General features: G+C 51.7%; 1 protein-coding gene, 1 long non-coding RNA gene and 1 pseudogene across 4 annotated transcripts in view; 2 read left to right on the top strand and 1 right to left on the bottom strand.

The window, feature by feature from the left end:
* Nucleotides 1-1294, top strand: part of LHFPL3 (LHFPL tetraspan subfamily member 3) — a 159747-nt gene extending 158453 nt beyond the window's left edge. For all 3 annotated transcript variants that reach the window (XM_029078414.2, XM_029078413.2, XM_029078412.2), the window contains one exon: nucleotides 353-1294. In XM_029078414.2, coding sequence (XP_028934247.1) covers nucleotides 353-381 — 29 coding nt within the window. In that variant the 3' untranslated portion in view covers nucleotides 382-1294. The remainder of the gene's footprint in view (nucleotides 1-352) is intronic.
* Nucleotides 1-7211, bottom strand: part of LOC114816269 — a 57091-nt gene extending 49880 nt beyond the window's left edge. The window contains exons 1-2 of the long non-coding RNA XR_003764032.1: nucleotides 7125-7211; nucleotides 6576-6733 (exon numbers count right to left, since the gene is read on the bottom strand). This is a non-coding gene — a long non-coding RNA (uncharacterized LOC114816269). The remainder of the gene's footprint in view (nucleotides 1-6575; nucleotides 6734-7124) is intronic.
* A 257-nt stretch (nucleotides 7212-7468) lies between these two features.
* Nucleotides 7469-15722, top strand: LOC114815941 (annotated as a pseudogene).
* The last annotated feature ends 3526 nt before the right edge of the window (nucleotides 15723-19248 follow it).

Raw genomic sequence — 19248 nt, 5'->3', positions numbered from 1 at the left:
AGCAGCGTGGCCTAGTGGATAGAACACAGGCCTGGGAGTCAGAAGGACGTGGGTTCTAATCCCGACTCTGCTACTTGTCTGCTGTGTGACTTTGGGCAAGTCATTTCATTTCTCTGGGCCTCCGTGACCTCATCTGTAAAATCTGTGAGCCCCATGAGGGACAGGGACTGTGATTACTTTGTATCTATCCCAGCGCTCAGAACAGTGTCTGGCACATAGTAAACGCTTAACAAATACCATTTAAAAAAAACCCACCAAAAACCCATCAGTCCCAAGCCCGTGCTGGCCATTCATTGTCCTCACTGCATCTTTCTGGTCAACGGTGACACCTCTTCTCTCTGTTTTTACACAGTTCTGCTAAGCCACTATTCTCTAGAATGAGCACAAAACAAAACGAGTATCAGCTTTTGTACATCAACATCCAACGGCAAGGCGCTTGGGAGAGAGGACCTCAGACGGAGATGATCGCCGACGCATGGAAAACACCGGCCCCCGCCCTCTCCATCTAAACCGGCAGAGTCGGCAAGTGATTTTTCCAGATAGAAACGCCATCGCGGTTTAAACCACCAGCTCATTAGAGACTGTCATTGGGTAAGATCTTCAGAGAAGTGCATGAGAAGTCACACGGGGGAAATACATTTAGGAAGGGGGATGTAGTTGTCGCTTGAATGACGTGTAAAATCTACATACGTACCGAAGAGGTTTGTAAAACCATCTTTTTTAATTAAACCGAAACACCAACAGCTTTAAACTTGGACCGTCCTGAAGACGGCCAGTTGAAAACCCCTCTTGTCTAAATAGTGTCGTTTACAGAGAGACAGTGTCTCGTGAGACAGCTGAATGTTTTCTTTTCCAGCACGATCTCTGCACTTGGTTCATTTCCCCGTGTAATTACTTCTAAGTATTCAGTTAACCAGTGTAAAGCTCCCAACTTTTTACGGTGTCCGCGTCTGCCAAACTTAATCCTGAGGAATTTTCTGACACCTTCCAATACTTCAGCTGGTCGCTGTGGGTGGGGAACATTTCCGCCAACTCTGTTGCATCATACTCTCCCAAGCGCTCAGTGCAGAGCTCCGCACACAGTAAGCGCTCAATAAATACCATCGACTGATTCTGCGGAAAGCAAGTGTTTTGGAACAATCAAGCAAGCCTCCAAGCAACACGGCAACCTAGAACTCTACCTTTCAAGCAACCGGATCAAGGAATTTCTGGAGAATGTAGACAACCCATTAACCCTCAGATGCTCAGATGTAATATAGAGGCTGCTGTTAAATAAACACTTTTCTATTTCTTCCTAGGGTATGCATAGTCAATGAAAAGTAGGTATCTCACCTCTCTGAGTTTCTCACGTGACTCCTGGGTACCCAGCTCATATTTATCTTGACCTGAATCTAGCATTTCTTTTTTTTTTAATTAAAAAAAGTCTAATGAACAAGCCTACTTCTAACATAGGAGAATCCGTAATTACATAGCCTTAGGGATAGATCAGAGTACTTAGAAAGGTCATTTCAGAACATTCGGGTGTGTTTCATTGACGTGGAGCGGTGATAGTGTCCCATTAGCCAATCTTATTACCAATATCCCTTCTTCTCTCTGCCTTCCTCCTGCTCCTCCTCTCTCCTTCCCAAACCCCACCCCCTGAGAAATCCAGCTACAACCTGCAAGACACCCCCTCAAGCCCCCATTCTCACGTCCAACCGCCCAAGGGGCTGGGTCAGAAACACGGTCCTGCACGTTCAACCCACTGGTGGCTGCCGTCCAATCGGCAAATCCCCATTGATCATCCAGTCGTCCCATCTCCCGACCCCTACCCATGGGGCCAAGCATACGAAGTCAAGGCCCGGAGCAAAGTGAAATAGAGTATCGTTGCTGGAAGTGCCGGACAGATCACATCCGACGATGCTTATCTCCTCCCGCCATTTCTGTTGGAAAACCGACTCCCCAGATTGACGAAACATGCTCCAGAAAGGCAGGCAAAGCAATCCGCAGGAAGGAGGTGGGGAAATTGGCTTTCTCTGTCCTCTAAATATCATTCAATGCCTTCACTGTCCACCTTCAACCAGTTGGGGTTTCCGGTCTCGGCTCCACTCCGGACCATGATTGATCCCCAAATGATTAGCACCACCTTCTTCCCCCATCCCAGCCCCTTGGCCCACGTCGCCACTGAATCTGGAACTTCCCGTTCCAACTGGAGATCCCTCTCCCGGTGGCAACTGTCAAGACGGGCCCAACGGCGAAGACGCACAAAGAAATCAAATGATTTCCCCGATGAGAACAATGAAACTTTAGGTATTGTCAAGGCACTTTTAGACAGATCGCTAAAGCAGTCGCCCTCAAACCTTAATCTAATTTCACGGACCTCCCCACCCTGGCCCCCACCCCCCGGGCCCCTGGGCTCTGAAGATTGGTCAGTGACGTGTACCATTTGTACATACACAAAGCAAACTGTTCCAGATCTGTAAATTGTTAAATGTCAACGAAGTATGGAAGTCCGTTTTTATCTTTTTAAAAGTGACCCCCTTTCCCATTCCGTTCCATTGTACTGCGTCCAAAATGTTGTGTGTAATTTTTTTTAAGGTCCAGGAAATGTAAAGAAAATTGTTGGAATACCTGACTTTCTGTAAAAAAATAAAAATAAAAAGAAGTTTTTGTTACTAAAAGAATGCTTGGTATTATGGCACCTAATAAAGGTCAACCTGAAAGTTTTGTAGGACTTAAAAACTTAGAATGAGAGTGAGTTCTCTGACTTGTTTCTGGGAACAAGGAGAGGTTGCTTTGACTGCAGAAATATCACTCCTCCAAAATCACTGTAGTCTTAGATTCCACTAGCTTCTCTGCCACTGAGCAATCACTGGTTTCCACTGAAGTTCACAGACTTCTCTGCCCAGAAGCGACTGCCATCTTCTCCACTGGTGACCCTGCAGCCTCCATGGGGCACACATTTCTCTGGGCTAAGTTCGGTTCCTGGCTGACTCTTGTCTTGTCTTTTTGGTATTTGTTAAGCACTTACTACGTGCCAAGCACTGTACTAAGTGCTGGGGTAGATATAATTTAATCAGTTTGGACAGAGCCCCCGTATCCTATGGGGCTCACAGTCTTAACCCCCATTTTACAGGTGAGGTACCTGAGGCACAGAGAAGCAAAGTGATTTGCCCAAGGTCACCCAAGCAGGCAAATGGCAGGGCCGGGAATAGAACCAGGTCCTTTTGTCTTCCAGGCCCGTGCTTTCTCCACTAGGCCATGCTTCTTCTCCTTCTCCCTCTTCTCCACTGGACACAAACCACATAACCGTCCTGCACATTTAGGAGAGAGAAGGGCATCCCGGACGATATCCAGTTGGAATTCCAGCTACTCCAACATTTCAGCGGCCCAACGTTCCACAGTCTCCCATGACCGGGCAGCTCTGACATACACACACATGGGGAAGGGCAGGAAGGAGCAGGTGTGTTTCCCAAGCACTGATATGGAATTTGTTGACTCTCCATGGTTCCAGGATGGAGTGGAATGCACTGGAGCAGAGTGTAGTGGTGTGGAGCTGAAATGGAATGGGCCCCAGGGTTCTCTTAATTCTTTCTGGGTGCTTTGGGGGAGACTAGTTAGAGCAGAGCAAGTCCGTAGGGACTCGCATTCACCCACAAGCATCCAGTCCCAACCTACCCCCATATGGTTCCTGTGGGCAGGGAAGATGTCTACCAACTCTGTTATATTGTAATAATAATAACAATAATGATGGTATTTAAGCGCTTACTATGTGCAAAGTACTGTTCTAAGTGCTGGTGTAGATACAAGGTAATCAGGGTGTCCCACGAGGGGCTCCAGTCAATCCCCATTTTATAGATGAGGTAACTGAGGCACAGAGAAGTTAAGTGACTTGCCCAAAGTCACACAGCTGACAAGTGGTGGAGCCAGGATTAGAACTCACGACCTCTGACTCCCAAGCCCACACTCTTACTCTCCCAAGTACTTAGCACACGGCTTGATACACTGTAAGCACTCATATAAATAACTGATATATATAGATATAATCATAAGTATACGAATTATGGCATTTATTAAGCACTTACTATATACCAGGCACTGTACTAAGCACTTGGGTGGATATGAGCAAATTGAGTTGGGCATAGTACCTTTCCCACAGAGGGCTCACAGTCTTAATCCCCACTTTACAGATGAGGTAACTGAGGCACAGAGAAGTCAAGTGACTTACCCAAGGCCAAAGAGCACAAGTGGTGGAGCTGGGATTAGAACCCTTGACCTTCTGACCCATGGCATAGTGGCCCTTGCTCTAGCCACTATGCCATGACATTTGTGCCAGGGGGAAGGGAGCGAGGATGAATGAAGGAGCAAGTATGAGCAATGCAGAAGAGAGTGGGAGAAGAGAAGAGGAGGGCTCAGTCAGGGAAGGCTTCCTGGAGGAGATGGGCCTTCAATAAGGCTTCTAAGTGAGGGAGAGGAATTATCTGTCTGAATATAACAATACTAACAATATAACAATAAACAGACATTCCCTCCCACCATAAGCTTACAGTCTAGATGGGGAGACAGACATTAGTATAAATATACTCTTCCCCATGTCCTCTGCCTCCCTGCTCTCTAACCACTGTCCTCTGCTCCCTCTTCTCTGTCCCCCTTTCTCTCTGCCCATCTTCCCTGCCCTTCGGTTCTCTTTTACCCTGCTCTCTCCCTCAGCTCCCTCCCCCCTGCTCTGTGCTCCCCCTCCTCTTCCCCCCCCCAATCCCTCAGGTCATTGCTCCCCAGCTCTCTGCTTCCATCTCTCTGCCCCCCATTTTTCTTTTCCCCCTGCTCTAGATTCTTCAGATCTCTGCCCTCAGTTTTCTGCCCCTCGGTTCTCTGCTGCCCCGGTTTCTGCCCCCCACTCTCTTCCCTTCTGCTCTGCCTCCCTGCTCTCCTCCTCAGCTTTCGACCGGCTCAGGTCTCTCCTCCTCAGCTCCCTGCCCCCGGCTCTCCGATGCAGTTCACTGCCCTCCTGTTCTGTGCCGCTCATCTCTGTGCCCCCCTGTTTTCTACTCCCCGTTCTCTGCTTCCCTTTTCTCCACCCCGTCCTCTACCTTCGTGCTCTATACCTTTGTTCTGTCCCCCTGCTCTCTGCCCCCCCAGATCCCTCCTCCCCAGCTCTCTGCACCCCAGCAGCTTTCTGTGATTAGCTCTTTGCCAAATAGCTCTCTGCCTCCCTGCTCCCTTCCCCAGCCCCTCCAGCCAGCCCAGGCCAGTACAGCCAACCCAGCTCACTCCACCAGCCCAGTCTTGCCTGCAAGGTCGAGCCCACTCCAGCCAGCCTTGCCTTCCGGAGTCTAGCCAAATCAGCCCATTCCAGGCAGCCTAGCTCAGCCCAGCTCAGCTGCACCATCCCAACCCAGTCCATCCAGCTCAGCCGAGTCCTGACAGCACAGTCCGGCCTAGACAGCCCAGCCAAGTACAGGCCTGCCAACCCAGCCCAACTGGCCCAGGCCAGTGTAGCCAGCCCAGCCAGAGCAGCCCAGTCTAATAATAATATTGGTATTTGTTAAGCGCTTACTATGTGCCGAGCACTGTTCTAAGCGCTGGGGTAGACATAGGGGAATCAGGTTGTCCCACGGGGGGCTCACAATCTTAATCCCCATTTTACAGATGAGGGAACTGAGGCACAGAGAAGTTAAGTGACTTGCCCACAGTCACACAGCCGACAAGTGGCAGAGCTGGGATTCGAACTCATGAGCCCTGACTCCAAAGCCCGTGCTCTTTCCACTGAGCCCAGTCCAGTTAGTCCAGCCCAGTTCATCCAGCCCAGCCGAGTACTGGCCTTTCAGCCCAGTGTAATCCAGCTAGCCTAGTCCAGCCAGTCCAACCCAGCAACCATGCAGGCAAGCAGAGAAGGAAATACAAATTTTACTATCACATCCTACTGTAGAAATAATGTAAATGAGATTCCAACTCGCTTTCGCCAAAATATGAGGTGAGGAGTTTGAGCTATGCATAAATAACAAGGCTGGTCCCTCGCCCTAGATTTTACCAGGCACAGAAAACTCTAAAATGGAAAGGTGGGTTTGAGTTTACTGGAGGAGCATGCACAGTAGAGAGCACTAGGGGGGGTCCAGGCACTGCGCTTGCACAGGAGTGTCACCTGGCAGAATTTTATTCTTAGTCGAGACTTCAGCTTCCCCTAAATAGGAAAAATCATTCCAAATTCGATTCTCTGAGAGTGGAAAAAGAGAGAGAGAAATAGAGACGGAGGTGGAAGGGCTGGAGGGAGAGTGGGAAGAAGGAAAGTAGAAAGGAAAAGGGGGGGGGGGGCAATCCAGCAGTAGAACAAGTTAGGATGGAAAGAAATAAAGTGCTAATTCATTCATTTTTATTGAGCGCTTACTATGCGCAAAGCACTACTAGGCGTTTGGGAGAGTACAAAATAACAAGAGACACATTCCTGCCCACAATATATCACAATACATGCCGTCAATATAAAGGAGATTCGAACTCGCGGAGTTGGGTGGGGAGGTTTTGGCCAAAACAAACGGTCTTAACAGTTTGAGCTGTGCTTCACGACGCACCCGTGGTCTCAAGTTTGCAAAATAAGGTACCTTTGAAAGTGTCTCTGGGAGCAGTATCCACCGACGGAGCATGTACAGTAGAGCTCGCTGGCGAGGTGCACGCACTGGGATGCACGTGCTGCCCTGCCTTAAGAGCGTGAAGCCTCCAAGAATTTTATTCCCGAGGGAGGGGCCGGCAGCAGAGCAAACTAGAATGGAAATTGAAAATAAAAATAGCATCAGCTCTTCTGCAGAATAAATATAAAAGAGATTGGGTGGGAAGCCTCTTCATTCGATCGTATTTACTGAGCGCTTGCTGTGTGCAGAGCACCGTACTAAGCGCTTGGCATATACAACCTCTGCTCTGCCACTTCTCAGCTGTGTGACTGTGGGCAAGTCACTTAACTTCTCTGTGCTTCAGTTCCCTCATCTGTAAAATGAGGATGAAGACTGTGAGCCCCACGTGGGACAACCTGATTCCCCTGTGTCTCCCCCAGCGCTTAGAACAGTGCTCTGCACATAGTAAGCGCTTAACAAATACCAACATTATTATTATTACAATTCGGCAACAGCCAGCCTTTGGCCAGCACAAGGACTTACCATCTTGAGCTCTTTTTATTACACAGTGGGCGCTCAATAAATACGACTGAATGAATTTAGCGAAAAGGACCTGCTCCGCCCTCGACTTTGTCCGGCAGGCGACTTTTTTATGGGACATGCACATGCGCAGTGGAGCGCGCTAGCGGTGCCCATGCACTGCGCCTGCGCAGGAGAGGGCCCTCAGCCTGAATTTTATTGATCTTGGGGTCCTCTGGCTCCCTAAATAGAGGTGCATCCGATACAGGCCTCCTTCCCCCTAACTGTGGGGGTCCCTCAAGGTTCAGTTCTTGGTCCCCTTCTATTCTCCATCTACACCCGCTCCCTTGGAGAACTCATTTGCTCCAATGGCTTCAACCTGCACTTCTATGAGGTCAATGCCCAAATGGACATGTCCAGCCCTGATTTCTCTCCCTCTCTGCTGTCTCGCATTTCCTCCTGCCTTCCACATATCTCTACTTGGATGTCCCACCGTCACCTCGCATTTAACATGTCCAAAACAGAACGCCTCATCTTCCCACCCAAACCCTGTCCTCCCCCATCACTGTAGACGGCACCAACAACCTTCCTGTCTCACAGCCCTCTAATGTTGGCGTTTTCCTTGACTTTGGGTAAGTCACTTCACTTCTCTGGGCTTCAGTTACCTCATCTGTACAATGGGGATCGAGACTGGGAGCCCCACTTGGGATAGGGACTGTGTCCAACCTGATTTGCTTGTGTCCACTCAGCGCTTAATAGAGTGCTTGGCACATAGTAAGTGTTCAACAAATACCATAATTATTATTCAAAGACTTATTGAAGCCAAGAAGCCTTCCCTGACTGACCCCTCATTTCCTCTTCTTCCGCTCCCTTCTGACTAGCTCCTTTTATTCACCCCCCCCCTCAGCCCCACAGCATTTATGTACACCACTGTAAGTTTATTTCTAGTCATGTCTCTCTCCCCCTCTAGACTGTAAGCGTTATAGGCAACGAACGTGCCTGTTATATTGTACTCTCCCAAGCGCTTAATACAGTGCTGTGCGCACAGGAGGCGCTCAATAGGCGTGATTGATTGACTGACTGCGGGAAAACCACTGGAAGCGGCTGCGCAGTGCGGGCTGGTGGCCAGACGGTGTCGCTAGTGAGCCGCGGACGGGCCGCCTCCGAGCCGGCCGTGGACGGCGGCTGCGCAGTGCGGGCTGATGGCCAGACGGCGGCGCTAGTGAGCGGCGGACGGGGCGTCTCCGAGCCGGTCGTGGACGGCGGCTGCGCAGTGCGGGCTGCTGGCCAGACGGTGTCGCTGGTGAGCCACGGATTGGGAAAGGAGGCTTCTCCGAGCCGGCCGCGAAGCGCGCCTGTGCAGTGCGGGCCGGTGGCCAGAAGGCGTCGCTGGTGAGCCGCGGACACGGGGGTAAGGGGGGAGAGGGGGTTTCTCCGGGTGGGGCGTAGTACGCGCTGATGGCCAGGCGGTGTCGCTAGTGAGTTACGGACCGGGGGGGCGAGGAGGCTCCTCAGGGCGGGCCCTGAACCGCGGCTGCGCAATGAGGGCTGGTGGCCAGGCGGCGTCGCTAGCGAGCCACGGCCCGGCTCATGATAATAATAATAGCAATAATAATAATGTTGGTATTTGTTAAGCGCTTACTATGTGCTGAGCACTGTTCTAAGCGCTGGGGTAGATACAGGGTAATCAGGTTGTCCCACATGAGGCTCATAGTTAATCCCCATTTTACAGATGAGGTAACTGAGGCACCGAGAAGTGAATAATAATGTTGGTATTTGTTAAGCGCTTACTATGTGCTGAGCACTGTTCTAAGCGCTGGGGTAGATACAGGGGAAGCAGGTTATCCCACGGGAGGCTCATAGTCTTCATCCCCATTTTACAGATGAGGGAACTGAGGCACAGAGAAGTGAAGCGACTTGCCCAAAGTCACACAGCAGACAAGTGGCGGAGTCGGGATTAATAATAATGATGATGTTGGTATTTGTTAAGCGTTTACTATGTGCAAGCACTGTTCTAAGCGCTGGGGTAGATATAGGGTCATCAGGTTGTCCAACGGGAGGCTCACAGTCTTCATCCCCATTTCACAGATGAGGGAACTGAGGCACAGAGAAGTGAAGTGACTTGCCCAAAGTCACACAGCGAAGAAGTGACGGAGTCGGGATTAATAATAATAATGACGTTGGTATTTGTTAAACGCTTACTATGTACTGAGCACTGTTTAATTAGACTGTAATTAGACTGTAAACCCGTCAAACGGCAGGGACTGTCTCTATCTGTTGCCGACTTGTTCATCCCAAGCGCTTAGTACAGTGCTCTGCACATAGTAAGCGCTCAATAAATACTATTGAATGAATGAATGAATGAAAGGTTGTCCCACGGGAGGTTCACAGTCTTCATCCCCATTTTACAGATGGGGGAACTGAGGCACAGAGAAGTGAAGTGACTTGCCCAAAGTCACACAGCAGACAAGTGGCCGAGTCGGGATTAATAATGATGATGTTGGTATTTGTTAAGCGCTTACTATGTGCTGAGCACTGTTCTAAGCGCTGGAGTAGATACAGGGTGATCAGGTCGTCCCACGGGAGGCGCACAGTCTTCATCCCCATTTTACAGATGAGGGAATTGAGGCACAGAGAAGTGAAGTGACTTGCCCAGTCAGCTGACAAGCGGCAGAGTCGGGATTCGAACCCATGACCTCTGCCTCCCAAGCCCGGGTTCTTTCCACTGAGTCACGCTCCATGACCTCTGACTCCTAAACCCGTGCTCTTTCCCGAGCCACGCTGAGCAGGGATTAGAACCCGTGTTTAATGTGTGCAGAGCACTGTACTAAGCGCTAGGGGAAGTACAACAATAAACGGTGACCATCCCTACCCACAACGAGCTCACAGTCTAGAGGTGGGGGACAGACATTAATATAACATGGCTCAGTGGAAAGAGCCCGGGCTTGGGAGGCAGAGGTCATGGGTTCGAATCCCGGCTCTGCCACTTGTCAGCTGTGTGACTGTGGGCAAGTCACTTAACTTCTCGGTGCCTCAGTTCCCCCCTCTGTAAAATGGGGATGAAGACTGTGAGCCTCACGTGGGACAACCTGATGACCCTGTGTCTCCCCCAGCGCTTAGAACAGTGTTCTGCATCTAGTAAGCGCTTAACGAATACCAACATTAGAGAAGCATTGTGGCTCAGTGGAAAGAGCCGGGCTTGGGAGTCAGAGGTCATGGGTTCGAATCCCGACTCTGCCACCGGTCAGCTGTGTGACTGTGGGCAGGTCACTTCACTTCTCTGTGCCTCAGTTCCCTCATCTGTAAAATGGGGATGAAGACTGTGAGCCTCACGTGGGACGACCTCATTCCCCTGTATCTACCCCAGCGTTTAGTACAGTGCTCTGCGTGGGTCAATGGAAAGAGCCTGGGCTTGGTAGTCAGAGGTCATGGGTTCGAGTCCTGGCTCTGCCACTTGTCAGCTGGGTGACTGGGGGCAAGTCACTTAACTTCTCTGGGCTTCAGTTCCCCCCTCTGTAAAATGGGGATGAAAACTGTGAGCCCCACGTGGGACAACCTGATGACCTTGTATCTACCCCAGCGCTTAGAACACTGCTCTGCACCTAGTAAGCACTTCACAAATACCAACTTTATTATTATTGTTGTTATTTAATTGAAAATATTTGATCAAATAAATTTAATTGATTCACTTAAATTAATATTTATTGATTAATGTTTAATGGTGTATTGCTATTTAATAAACTCCGTGCCTCAGTTCCCTCATCTACATCATGACCCTGTACCTACCCCAGCGCTTAGAACGGTGCTCTGCACCTCGTAAGCGCTTAACAAACACCAACATTATCATCGTTAAATTATTATTCAATTTAAATTATTATTTAAATTATCCAATAAATTTAGTTGATTAAATAAATGAGATAATACCGTTGGAATTTGTTAAGCGCTTACGAGGTGCAGAGCACCGTTCTAAGCGCTGGGGGAGATCCAGGGTCATCAGGTTGTCCCACTTGAGGCTCACCGTTAATCCCCATTTTACAGAGGAGGGAACTGAGGCACAGAGAAGTGAAGTGACTTGCCCACGGTCACAGAGCTGTATTCATTCATAGATGTCTTCATTCATTCATTCAATCGTATTTATTGAGCGCTTCCTGTGTGACTGGACTGTACTAAGCGCTGGGAAAGGGCCATTCGGCACCCGAAAGGGACAAGCCCCGCCCCGCCAGGGCCTCACAGACTGGGCCGTGAGCTGGGTCTGAGGGGCGGCCGGGCCCGAGGGGGTCTGGGTGTGGCTAGACTGAGCGCCCCCCGCTCACGACGCCCCTCTCCCTCAGCCCTCAGCGCCACGGGCCGACTTCCGCCGCCCCACCGGAAGTGCGCGGCAGCGCGAGCGGCCGCCCCCCCCCCCCGCCCCCAGACCCACTTCCGGGGAGCCTTCCCGCGCTTCCGGTCAACCCGTCCCCATAGCAACAACTACACTAATCATTCATTCATTCAATAGTGTTTATTGAGCGCTGTCTCTGTGCAGAGCACTGTACTAAGCGCTTGGAAGGGGAAAATCGGCAACAGAGACGGGCCCTGCCCATTGACGGGCTTACAGTCTAGTCGATAATCGATCAGGGGGCCACGCAGAAAAATTTAAAAAGGACATTTGTTCATTCATTTATTCAATAGTATTTATTGAGTGCTTACTATGTGCAGAGCACTGTACTAAGCGCTTGGAAGGGGCAATCGGCAACAGAGACGGTCCCTGCCCATTGACGGGTTTACAGTCTAATCGATAATCGATCAGGGGGCCACGCAGAAAAATTTAAAAAGGACATTTGTTCATTCATTTATTCAATAGTATTTATTGAGTGCTTACTATGTGCAGCGCACTGTACTAAGCGTTTGGAAGGGGCAATCGGCAACAGAGACAGTCCCTGCCCATTGACGGGTTTACAGTCTAATCGATAATCGATCAGGGGGCCACGCAGAAAAATTTAAAAAGGACATTTGTTCATTCATTTATTCAATAGTATTTATTGAGTGCTTACTATGTGCAGAGCACTGTACTAAGCGCTTGGAAGGGGCAATCGGCAACAGAGACGGTCCCTGCCCGTTGACGGGTTTACAGTCTAATTGATAATCGATCAGGGGGCCACGCAGAAAAATTTAAAAAGGACATTTGTTCATTCATTCATTCAATAGTATTTATTGAGCGCTTACTATGTGCAGAGCACTGTACTAAGTGCTTGGAATTGGCAAATTGGCAACAGAGATGGTCCCTGCCCATTGACGGGCTTACAGTCTAACCCATAATCAATCAGTGGGCCACGCAGAAAAAAATTAAAAAGGACATTTGTTAAGCACTTACTACGTGCCAGGCATTCATTCATGCAATCAGATCAAGTGCTTACTGTGTGCAAGGCATTCATTCATATTTATTGGCGCTTACTGGGTGCAGGACCCTGTACTACTAATAATGTTGGTGTTTGTTAAGTGCTTACTATGTGCAGAGCACTGTTCTAAGCGCTGGGGGAGATACAGGGTAATCAGGTTGTCCCACGTGAGGGTCACAGTCTTCATCCCCATTTTACAGATGAGAGAACTGAGGACTAGAGAAGTAAAGTGACTTGCCCAAAGTCACAAAGCAGACAAGTGACAGGGTGGGATTAGAACCCAGGTCCTTCTGACTTCCAGGCTGGTTTTCTATCCACTAGGCCGGATAATAAAGTCAGATTCAGGCCCTGTCCTAAAGTGGGCTCACAGACTAAGCCGGGGAGAGAACAGGCATTTAATGCCCATTTTACAAATGAGGAGACAGAGGCATAGAGAAGTCAGTAACTTGCTCGAATTGACACAGTTGGCAAGCTGCTGGTCCTCTGACTCCCAGACCCATGCTCTTTACAGTAGGCCACACTGCTTGCTCCCAGGAGCTTAGACAGAGACCGGTTGTAAATCCAGAAGCTAAATCCCTCATGTGGCCTTCTGAAACGGAGCCTGGGGCTTGGGGGGGGACGACTAACACTGAATTTCCCCTGCCAGTCGTGTTTCCCACTCCAAGGCACATGTCCTACATGCGGAAAGGCAAACTATTAATGTCTGTCTCCCTCTCTAATAATAAGAATAAGAAATATGGTATTTGTTAAGTGTTAATTACGTGCCAAACACTGCTGTAAGTGCTGGGGTAGATACAAGGTAATCAGACTGTCCCATGTGGGGTTCACAGTCCTAATCCCCATTTTACAGATGAGGGAACTGAGGCACAGAGAGGTTAAGTGACTTTCCCAAGATCACACGGCCGACAAGTGGCGGAGTCAGGATTTGAATTTACATCCTCTGACTCCCAAGCCCGTGCTCTTGCCACTAGTTCATGCTGCTGCTCTCAACTGTAAGACTGCTTGTGGGCAGGGAATGTGTCTGTTTACTGTTTATATTGAACTCTCCCAAGCGCTTAGTACAGTGGTCTGCACACAGGAAGCGCTCAGTAAATATGATTAAATGAATGAATGAAAGGGCAGGGCCCCTGAGAACTGATGTGAAGCCTGGGTCTTGGCATGCTGGCGCCATATTCCTGATCCAAGAGTGTCTGGCAGGCAGAGTAAGCAGATAGGCTGAGGGCCAAGTCATTGTTACCAGGTCATGGCGAGGGGGGTGGTCCATCCTGCCACTTTGGAGTCCAAACAATTCAGAGGACTCACCAACACCCAGCTTTCCAGATAGGAAGGGGAGAGTCCCTGAGAATGGGTTAATTCCCTCTAGCATCTGGCGGGGGTGGCAGATTGGTAAAGTAGAAGAGTGGGGGAGCGGGGGGCGAGGGGGGAGAAAAAAGGGAGGGAGAAGAGAAAGCAAAGCCGAGACAGAAGGGAGGGAGAGGGGGAAAGAAGAGGAAGAAGGAAGGAGGCAGGCAGACAGGAAGGAAGAGGGAGAAGAGCAGAGAACAAGGGAGGGGAGGGAGAGGGAGAGAGGAGAGGCAGAAAGAAGGAGAGGGATAGAGGACAAGGGAGGAGGAGGAGGAGGATAGAAGTGAGAGAGGAAGAGAGAGAGGAGAGGAGAAGAAGAGAAAAGAGGAGAGAGACGAAGAGGAGAGGGAAAGAGAAAGAAGGACAGAGGAGAGGGAAAGAAAAAGGAGAGGGACATTGTCACCCGTTGCCGGATTCTTTCAGAATCGGCACAGCGAGAGAGAGAGAGGCCGGGAATAGAAAACCTGAGTTTGTATAAAATTTATTCTGTGGGCGAATTGAATTAATTATTTAGACGCGACAAATCGGCCTTCCCTTTTGGGAGAAATATGGTGTTAAAGTTTCCCCTTTTGGAAGTTTCCCCTTTGTTAGAGCTTCCCTAAAGGGAGGATTACACTGGTATGTTACTCGCGTGTGGGCGGGTACCGGGGCCCACTTATGATTTACTCACAACGTGGTGGGGCGGCTGGTTCCCACCACGTGCACGCCCCAACCAGGAGGAATCCACCTTTGCGTTAAATACACTTATGCGTTAAACACTAATGAGTTACATACACTTACGAGTTACATACAGTTATGCGTTAAACCCAGTTATGCGTTACCCACTTATGTGTTACTCGCGCTTGGTGAGGCGGCTAGCTCCCACCCTGTTCACGTCCCACTGGGGAGGCACCCACTTAGACATCAAATCCATTTAAGCATTACATACCCATGGTGAAGCGTCTGGCTTCCAACCCCATGAGTGCTCAGCAGGACGGTACACTCACCCATCCCACGGCTCCTCACTCGGTGCAGGCAGAGCGGCCTTCTCACGCTCTGGACAGAGGCGACCTGCAGCCGGCTGTACTATTTCACCACCGGAGTGACCCGGCCTGGCCCCGGGGCCTCCGAGTTCACGTCCGAGGGCTACGTGGACCACGTGCAGTTCGTCAGGTTCGCCGGCGACGGGGGACGGGGACGGGCGGAGCCGCGGACCCCGTGGATCCGGGACAACGGAGGACGGGAATACTGGGACCAGGAGACAGAGATCTTCAGGAGCGGGGCGCAGAATTTCCGCGTGGGCCTGCAGAACATCATGCGCTACTACAACCAGAGCAAGGAGGGGTCTCACACCATTCAGGGGCTGTATGGCTGCTAGCTGCGGGAGGACACCATCACTGGCGAAGGGTTCATGCAGTACGGTTATGATGGGCGGGACTACATCGCGCTGGACAAGGCCAAGCTGAGCTGGACGGCGGCGGACGCCGGGGCCCTCAACACTAAGCGCAAGTGGGAGGCCGACGGGACCATCGCCAAGCGATACAAAGGCTATCTGGAGGGCGAGTGCATCGAGTGTCTCCAGAGATACCTGGGGTTCGGGGGGCCCAGCCTCACCTGGGCAGGTAGCGCCCGCTTGACCACCTCTTTCCCTCCCCTCTTCTCCGCGGAGCCCCCAAAGCAAGAGCGGCCGGGTCTGCCAGGCGGGGGGGCCCTCCATCAGCCCTTCAGGCGGATTTCCCCAGCGCTTCCTGGGCGCGGACCGCCGTACCGACCGCCCGGGAGGGGACAGCACCACGAGAGATGGGCCTGGGCCCGGCCCTTGGCGGGCCCTCAGTCCGACCCCGTCCACACCCCAACAGGCACCCCCGGGCACGGTGGCCTCGCTGCCCAGGCCCCGGTCCCCCGTAAAACGGGGACCTGACCGTCTGGCCCCGCTCCGGCCCGGCCCTCGGGACGGGGCTCGGCGGAGAGGAGGCGTCCAACGGATGGGCCACGCTCATCTGTCTTCTCGGCTCTTGGGAGCCGACCTTCTTCTGCTCAACGGCTCCCCGAGGAACCATTCTATTATCCTTATTATTATCAGTATTATTATTACCATCATTAGTTGCTAACACTCTTATCATTATCAATAGCTCCGCACGTGTTAATACTATTAGTATTGTTTTTGTCCATCTGTCTCCCCCGATTAGACTGTAAGCCCATCAATGGGCAGGGACTGTCTCTATCTGTTGCCGATTTGTACATTCCAAGCGCTTAGTACAGTGCTCTGCACATAGTAAGCGCTCAATAAATACTATTGAATCTGCAAGTCCCATTCCTCTGCACAGAAGGTTAGAGGCGGCAGGTATTTATCACCTATGCCCTTAGGCCATTCCAGTTTCCGGCCTCAGTTTATCCAATCTCTGCCCTCCCTCCTCCTGCATTCCTAATTTGATTGGCACGGGGGCAAGGGGCACCTTCTGTATTCCCAGCTTGAACTGTCAATCTGGCCGTTTGGGTTGTGGGGATGGTATTCCACCCTCACTTCCGAGTTCCGCCTGCTGGCTCAGGAGGTCACGAGATAGCATTTGACCTTGAGATGGTCGGTACCCCAGGGTCACCTCGGGACAGACATACAGGGAAGGAGTAGGCTGAAAGGGAGAGGGAGAAAAGTAGAGACTACGTGAGGGGAGGAAGCGGGTGGGAGGCAGAAAGAGGGAGAGAGGCAGAGAAGTTTATTAACTGCCTTGCCTGGACACTGCCCCTTGACCAGGACCACAGGACTGGGGAAACCGGGGGACAAGGCTGGAGGAGGCAGAAGAAGAAGAAAGAAATGTGATGCCGTCTGTGCCCCCTGCAGCACCCCCCGCCTTCACCCCAAACATGGGCTAAGCGCCCTTTCCACTGGGTTGGCCAGGTCCGCTAGCAAAGGCCTCGTGTGTGGGGTACCCCCCTCCCTCGGGCAGGCAGGGGCAGAGGCAGGGCAGCAGCAGCCATGTTCGGCCCTTGACATGCCAGCAGTGGAGCTGCTGCCCTCCTCCCCCTCCCCTAAAGCCCACCGTGCTCAGGAGCGCGACCCAGCTGACTCGTCCTCGGTTCTGTGCCCGGTGAGGCCAGTGGCCTCGATCAGAGGAAGAGGGGTCAGGGTAGGAAGATAGGGCCCGGCCAGGCCTGGGAGGGAGAGTCGGGCTCGGCCAAAGGCCCCTTCCTGGTTGGGCCGGGGAGTCCCGGGCACCTCCATCCCTCCCTCCCCGGCTCCAGGAGCTCCCGGTTCCCCCGCCTCATTCGGTGGAGCAAATTTGTCAGGGCTGGGAAGATGGAGAGAACCTCCCACAGCAACTTTGGGGCCCCCATTTCCCAAATCTCAGAAGCGGCAGAGTTACCCCCCCTTCTTGGGCCCCGGAGGGGCCGGGTTTGGGGGAGGCTGGGACCGCATACCAGGGGTCATTCCCCCGTCCGGATGTTCGTGGAGGAATGCTGAGCGGAGCGGAGCCGAGCGGAGGCCCGGCCGGGGAGGCCTCTTGGCCGGTTCGGGTTAGCCACCCCTCCCTGTCCGCCCCCGCCGCGGCCTCGTAGAGAGGAAATGTGTCACGGCAACGTGGCCGGGGTAACCGTGGCAACGGAGCCCCCAAACCGCAGAAGGCAGGGAGGTTTCCCCGGCTCCTGCCAGAACCTTGTAAAACAGGAGCCTTGGGGGCAGGTCTGGCACACGGCCCTCGGCCCGGCTCGTTCCGGACAACGGGAAGGGCCTGGAAATCCAGAGGAGGCCCGGTCCGGGGAGGAGGGGAGAGGAGAGGAAGAGGAAGAGGAGTGGGGGACGGGAGGGTGGACGGTGGGCCCGGGGCCAGGGTAGCACACTTGGCTCCTTCCAGCCCCGGCATCACTTTAGGAGTCCATGTTCGTCCTGGATTCGCTGAGTGGAGGCCTCTGGAGCCCTGGGGCGGGAAACCGCAGGACTTCATCTCAGGCGGCTTGCAGCCCGCTGCCGGGGTTAGGGCAGCAGCGAGGCTTCGTGGCTAGAGCCTGGGCCTGGGAGCCAGAAGGACCTGGGTTCTAATCCCGGCTGCGCCACTTGCCTCCTGGGTGACTTCTCTGGGCCTCAGTTCCCTCATCTGTAAAATGAGGATTAAGACTGTAAACCCTATGTGGGACAGGGACTGTCTCCAACCCGATTATCTTGCATCTACCCCAGCGCTTGGTGTCTCGCATATAGTAAGCACTTCACAAATACCACAATCGTCATTATTATTAGAAACGCAGGGCCTCCTGGAGAAAGCCAGCAGATGGGTTTAATTCAGGCCTGAAGAGAGGGGGCTGGAAACGCAGAGGGGCTGAGCTTCGTTCCGTTGGGAGCCAGGATCCCCCACCTCGGAGGCTTTGGGACTCTGGAAAAAAACACCTCACCTCTCTGAGCCCCACTCTCCATGTCTGAAAACTGGAGGTCAACCTCAGAGACAGATGAGGAAATGATAATAGTAATTGTATGTGTCAAGCAGCATGGCTTAGTGGAAAAAGCCCGGGCTTGGAAGTCAGAGGACAAGCATTCTAATCCCGGCTCTGCCACTCGTCTGCTGTGTGACCTTGGGCAAGCCACTTAACTTCTCTGTGCCTCAGTTACCTCATCAGTAAAAATGGGAATTAAAGACTGTGAGCCCCACATGGGATAACCTGATTATCTTGTATCTACCCCAGTGCTTAGAACAGTGCTTGGTACATAGTAAGCGCTTAACAAATACCACCATTATTATTACATAGTAAGCGCTTAACAAATACCATCATTATGATGATTATTATTATCAGTGTGGGCCCCTGAATTTATCGGCGAGACCACCAGTTTCTCCTGTAGAGCCCTGGCTTGCGTGGCCAGAAAGGAAAATAATTGTGGTATTTTTTAAGCACTTACTATGTGCCAGGCACTGTTCTAAGCACTGGGGTAGATACAAGGTATTAAGGTTAGACACTTTCCTTGTCCCACATAGGGCGCATCGTTTTCATCCCTATTTTACAGAGGAGGGAACTGAGGTACAGAGAAGTGAAGTGACTTGGCCAAGGTCACACAGCAGACTAGTGGCGGAGCTGGGATTAGAACCCAGGTCCTTCTGACTCCCAGGCCCAGGCCCACCCGGATTCACCACCAATGGCAGTGTGGAAGCCCTGACCAAGAACCCATCTGATAAGATTTAAGTTTGACTGCAGATTGGTTGCCCCTCCTCCCCACTCTGTTCCGAGACTCCTGACCAGGCAATCCGATTATCCTGTGGCTGCTGGCGCTCGCCCTCCAAACTGCAGATGTTGGGAGCAATTCCGTGGAACAGCCAGCTCAGCCTATCCACAACTGTTTCGGGAACTGCAAATATTACCAAACACGGAAAGCACATTAAGGAAAACGTTTTTGTTTTGTTTAGTTTCCTCTGTGATTCGGAGTAAACAGCTGCCCTCCATAAGAAGAGTCCAACTACACTATCCAG

This window comes from Ornithorhynchus anatinus, chromosome 13, assembly GCF_004115215.2.
Source record: "Ornithorhynchus anatinus isolate Pmale09 chromosome 13, mOrnAna1.pri.v4, whole genome shotgun sequence".
NCBI classification, from domain to species: domain Eukaryota; kingdom Metazoa; phylum Chordata; class Mammalia; order Monotremata; family Ornithorhynchidae; genus Ornithorhynchus; species Ornithorhynchus anatinus.
This window is presented reverse-complemented; position numbering and strand designations above follow the sequence as displayed.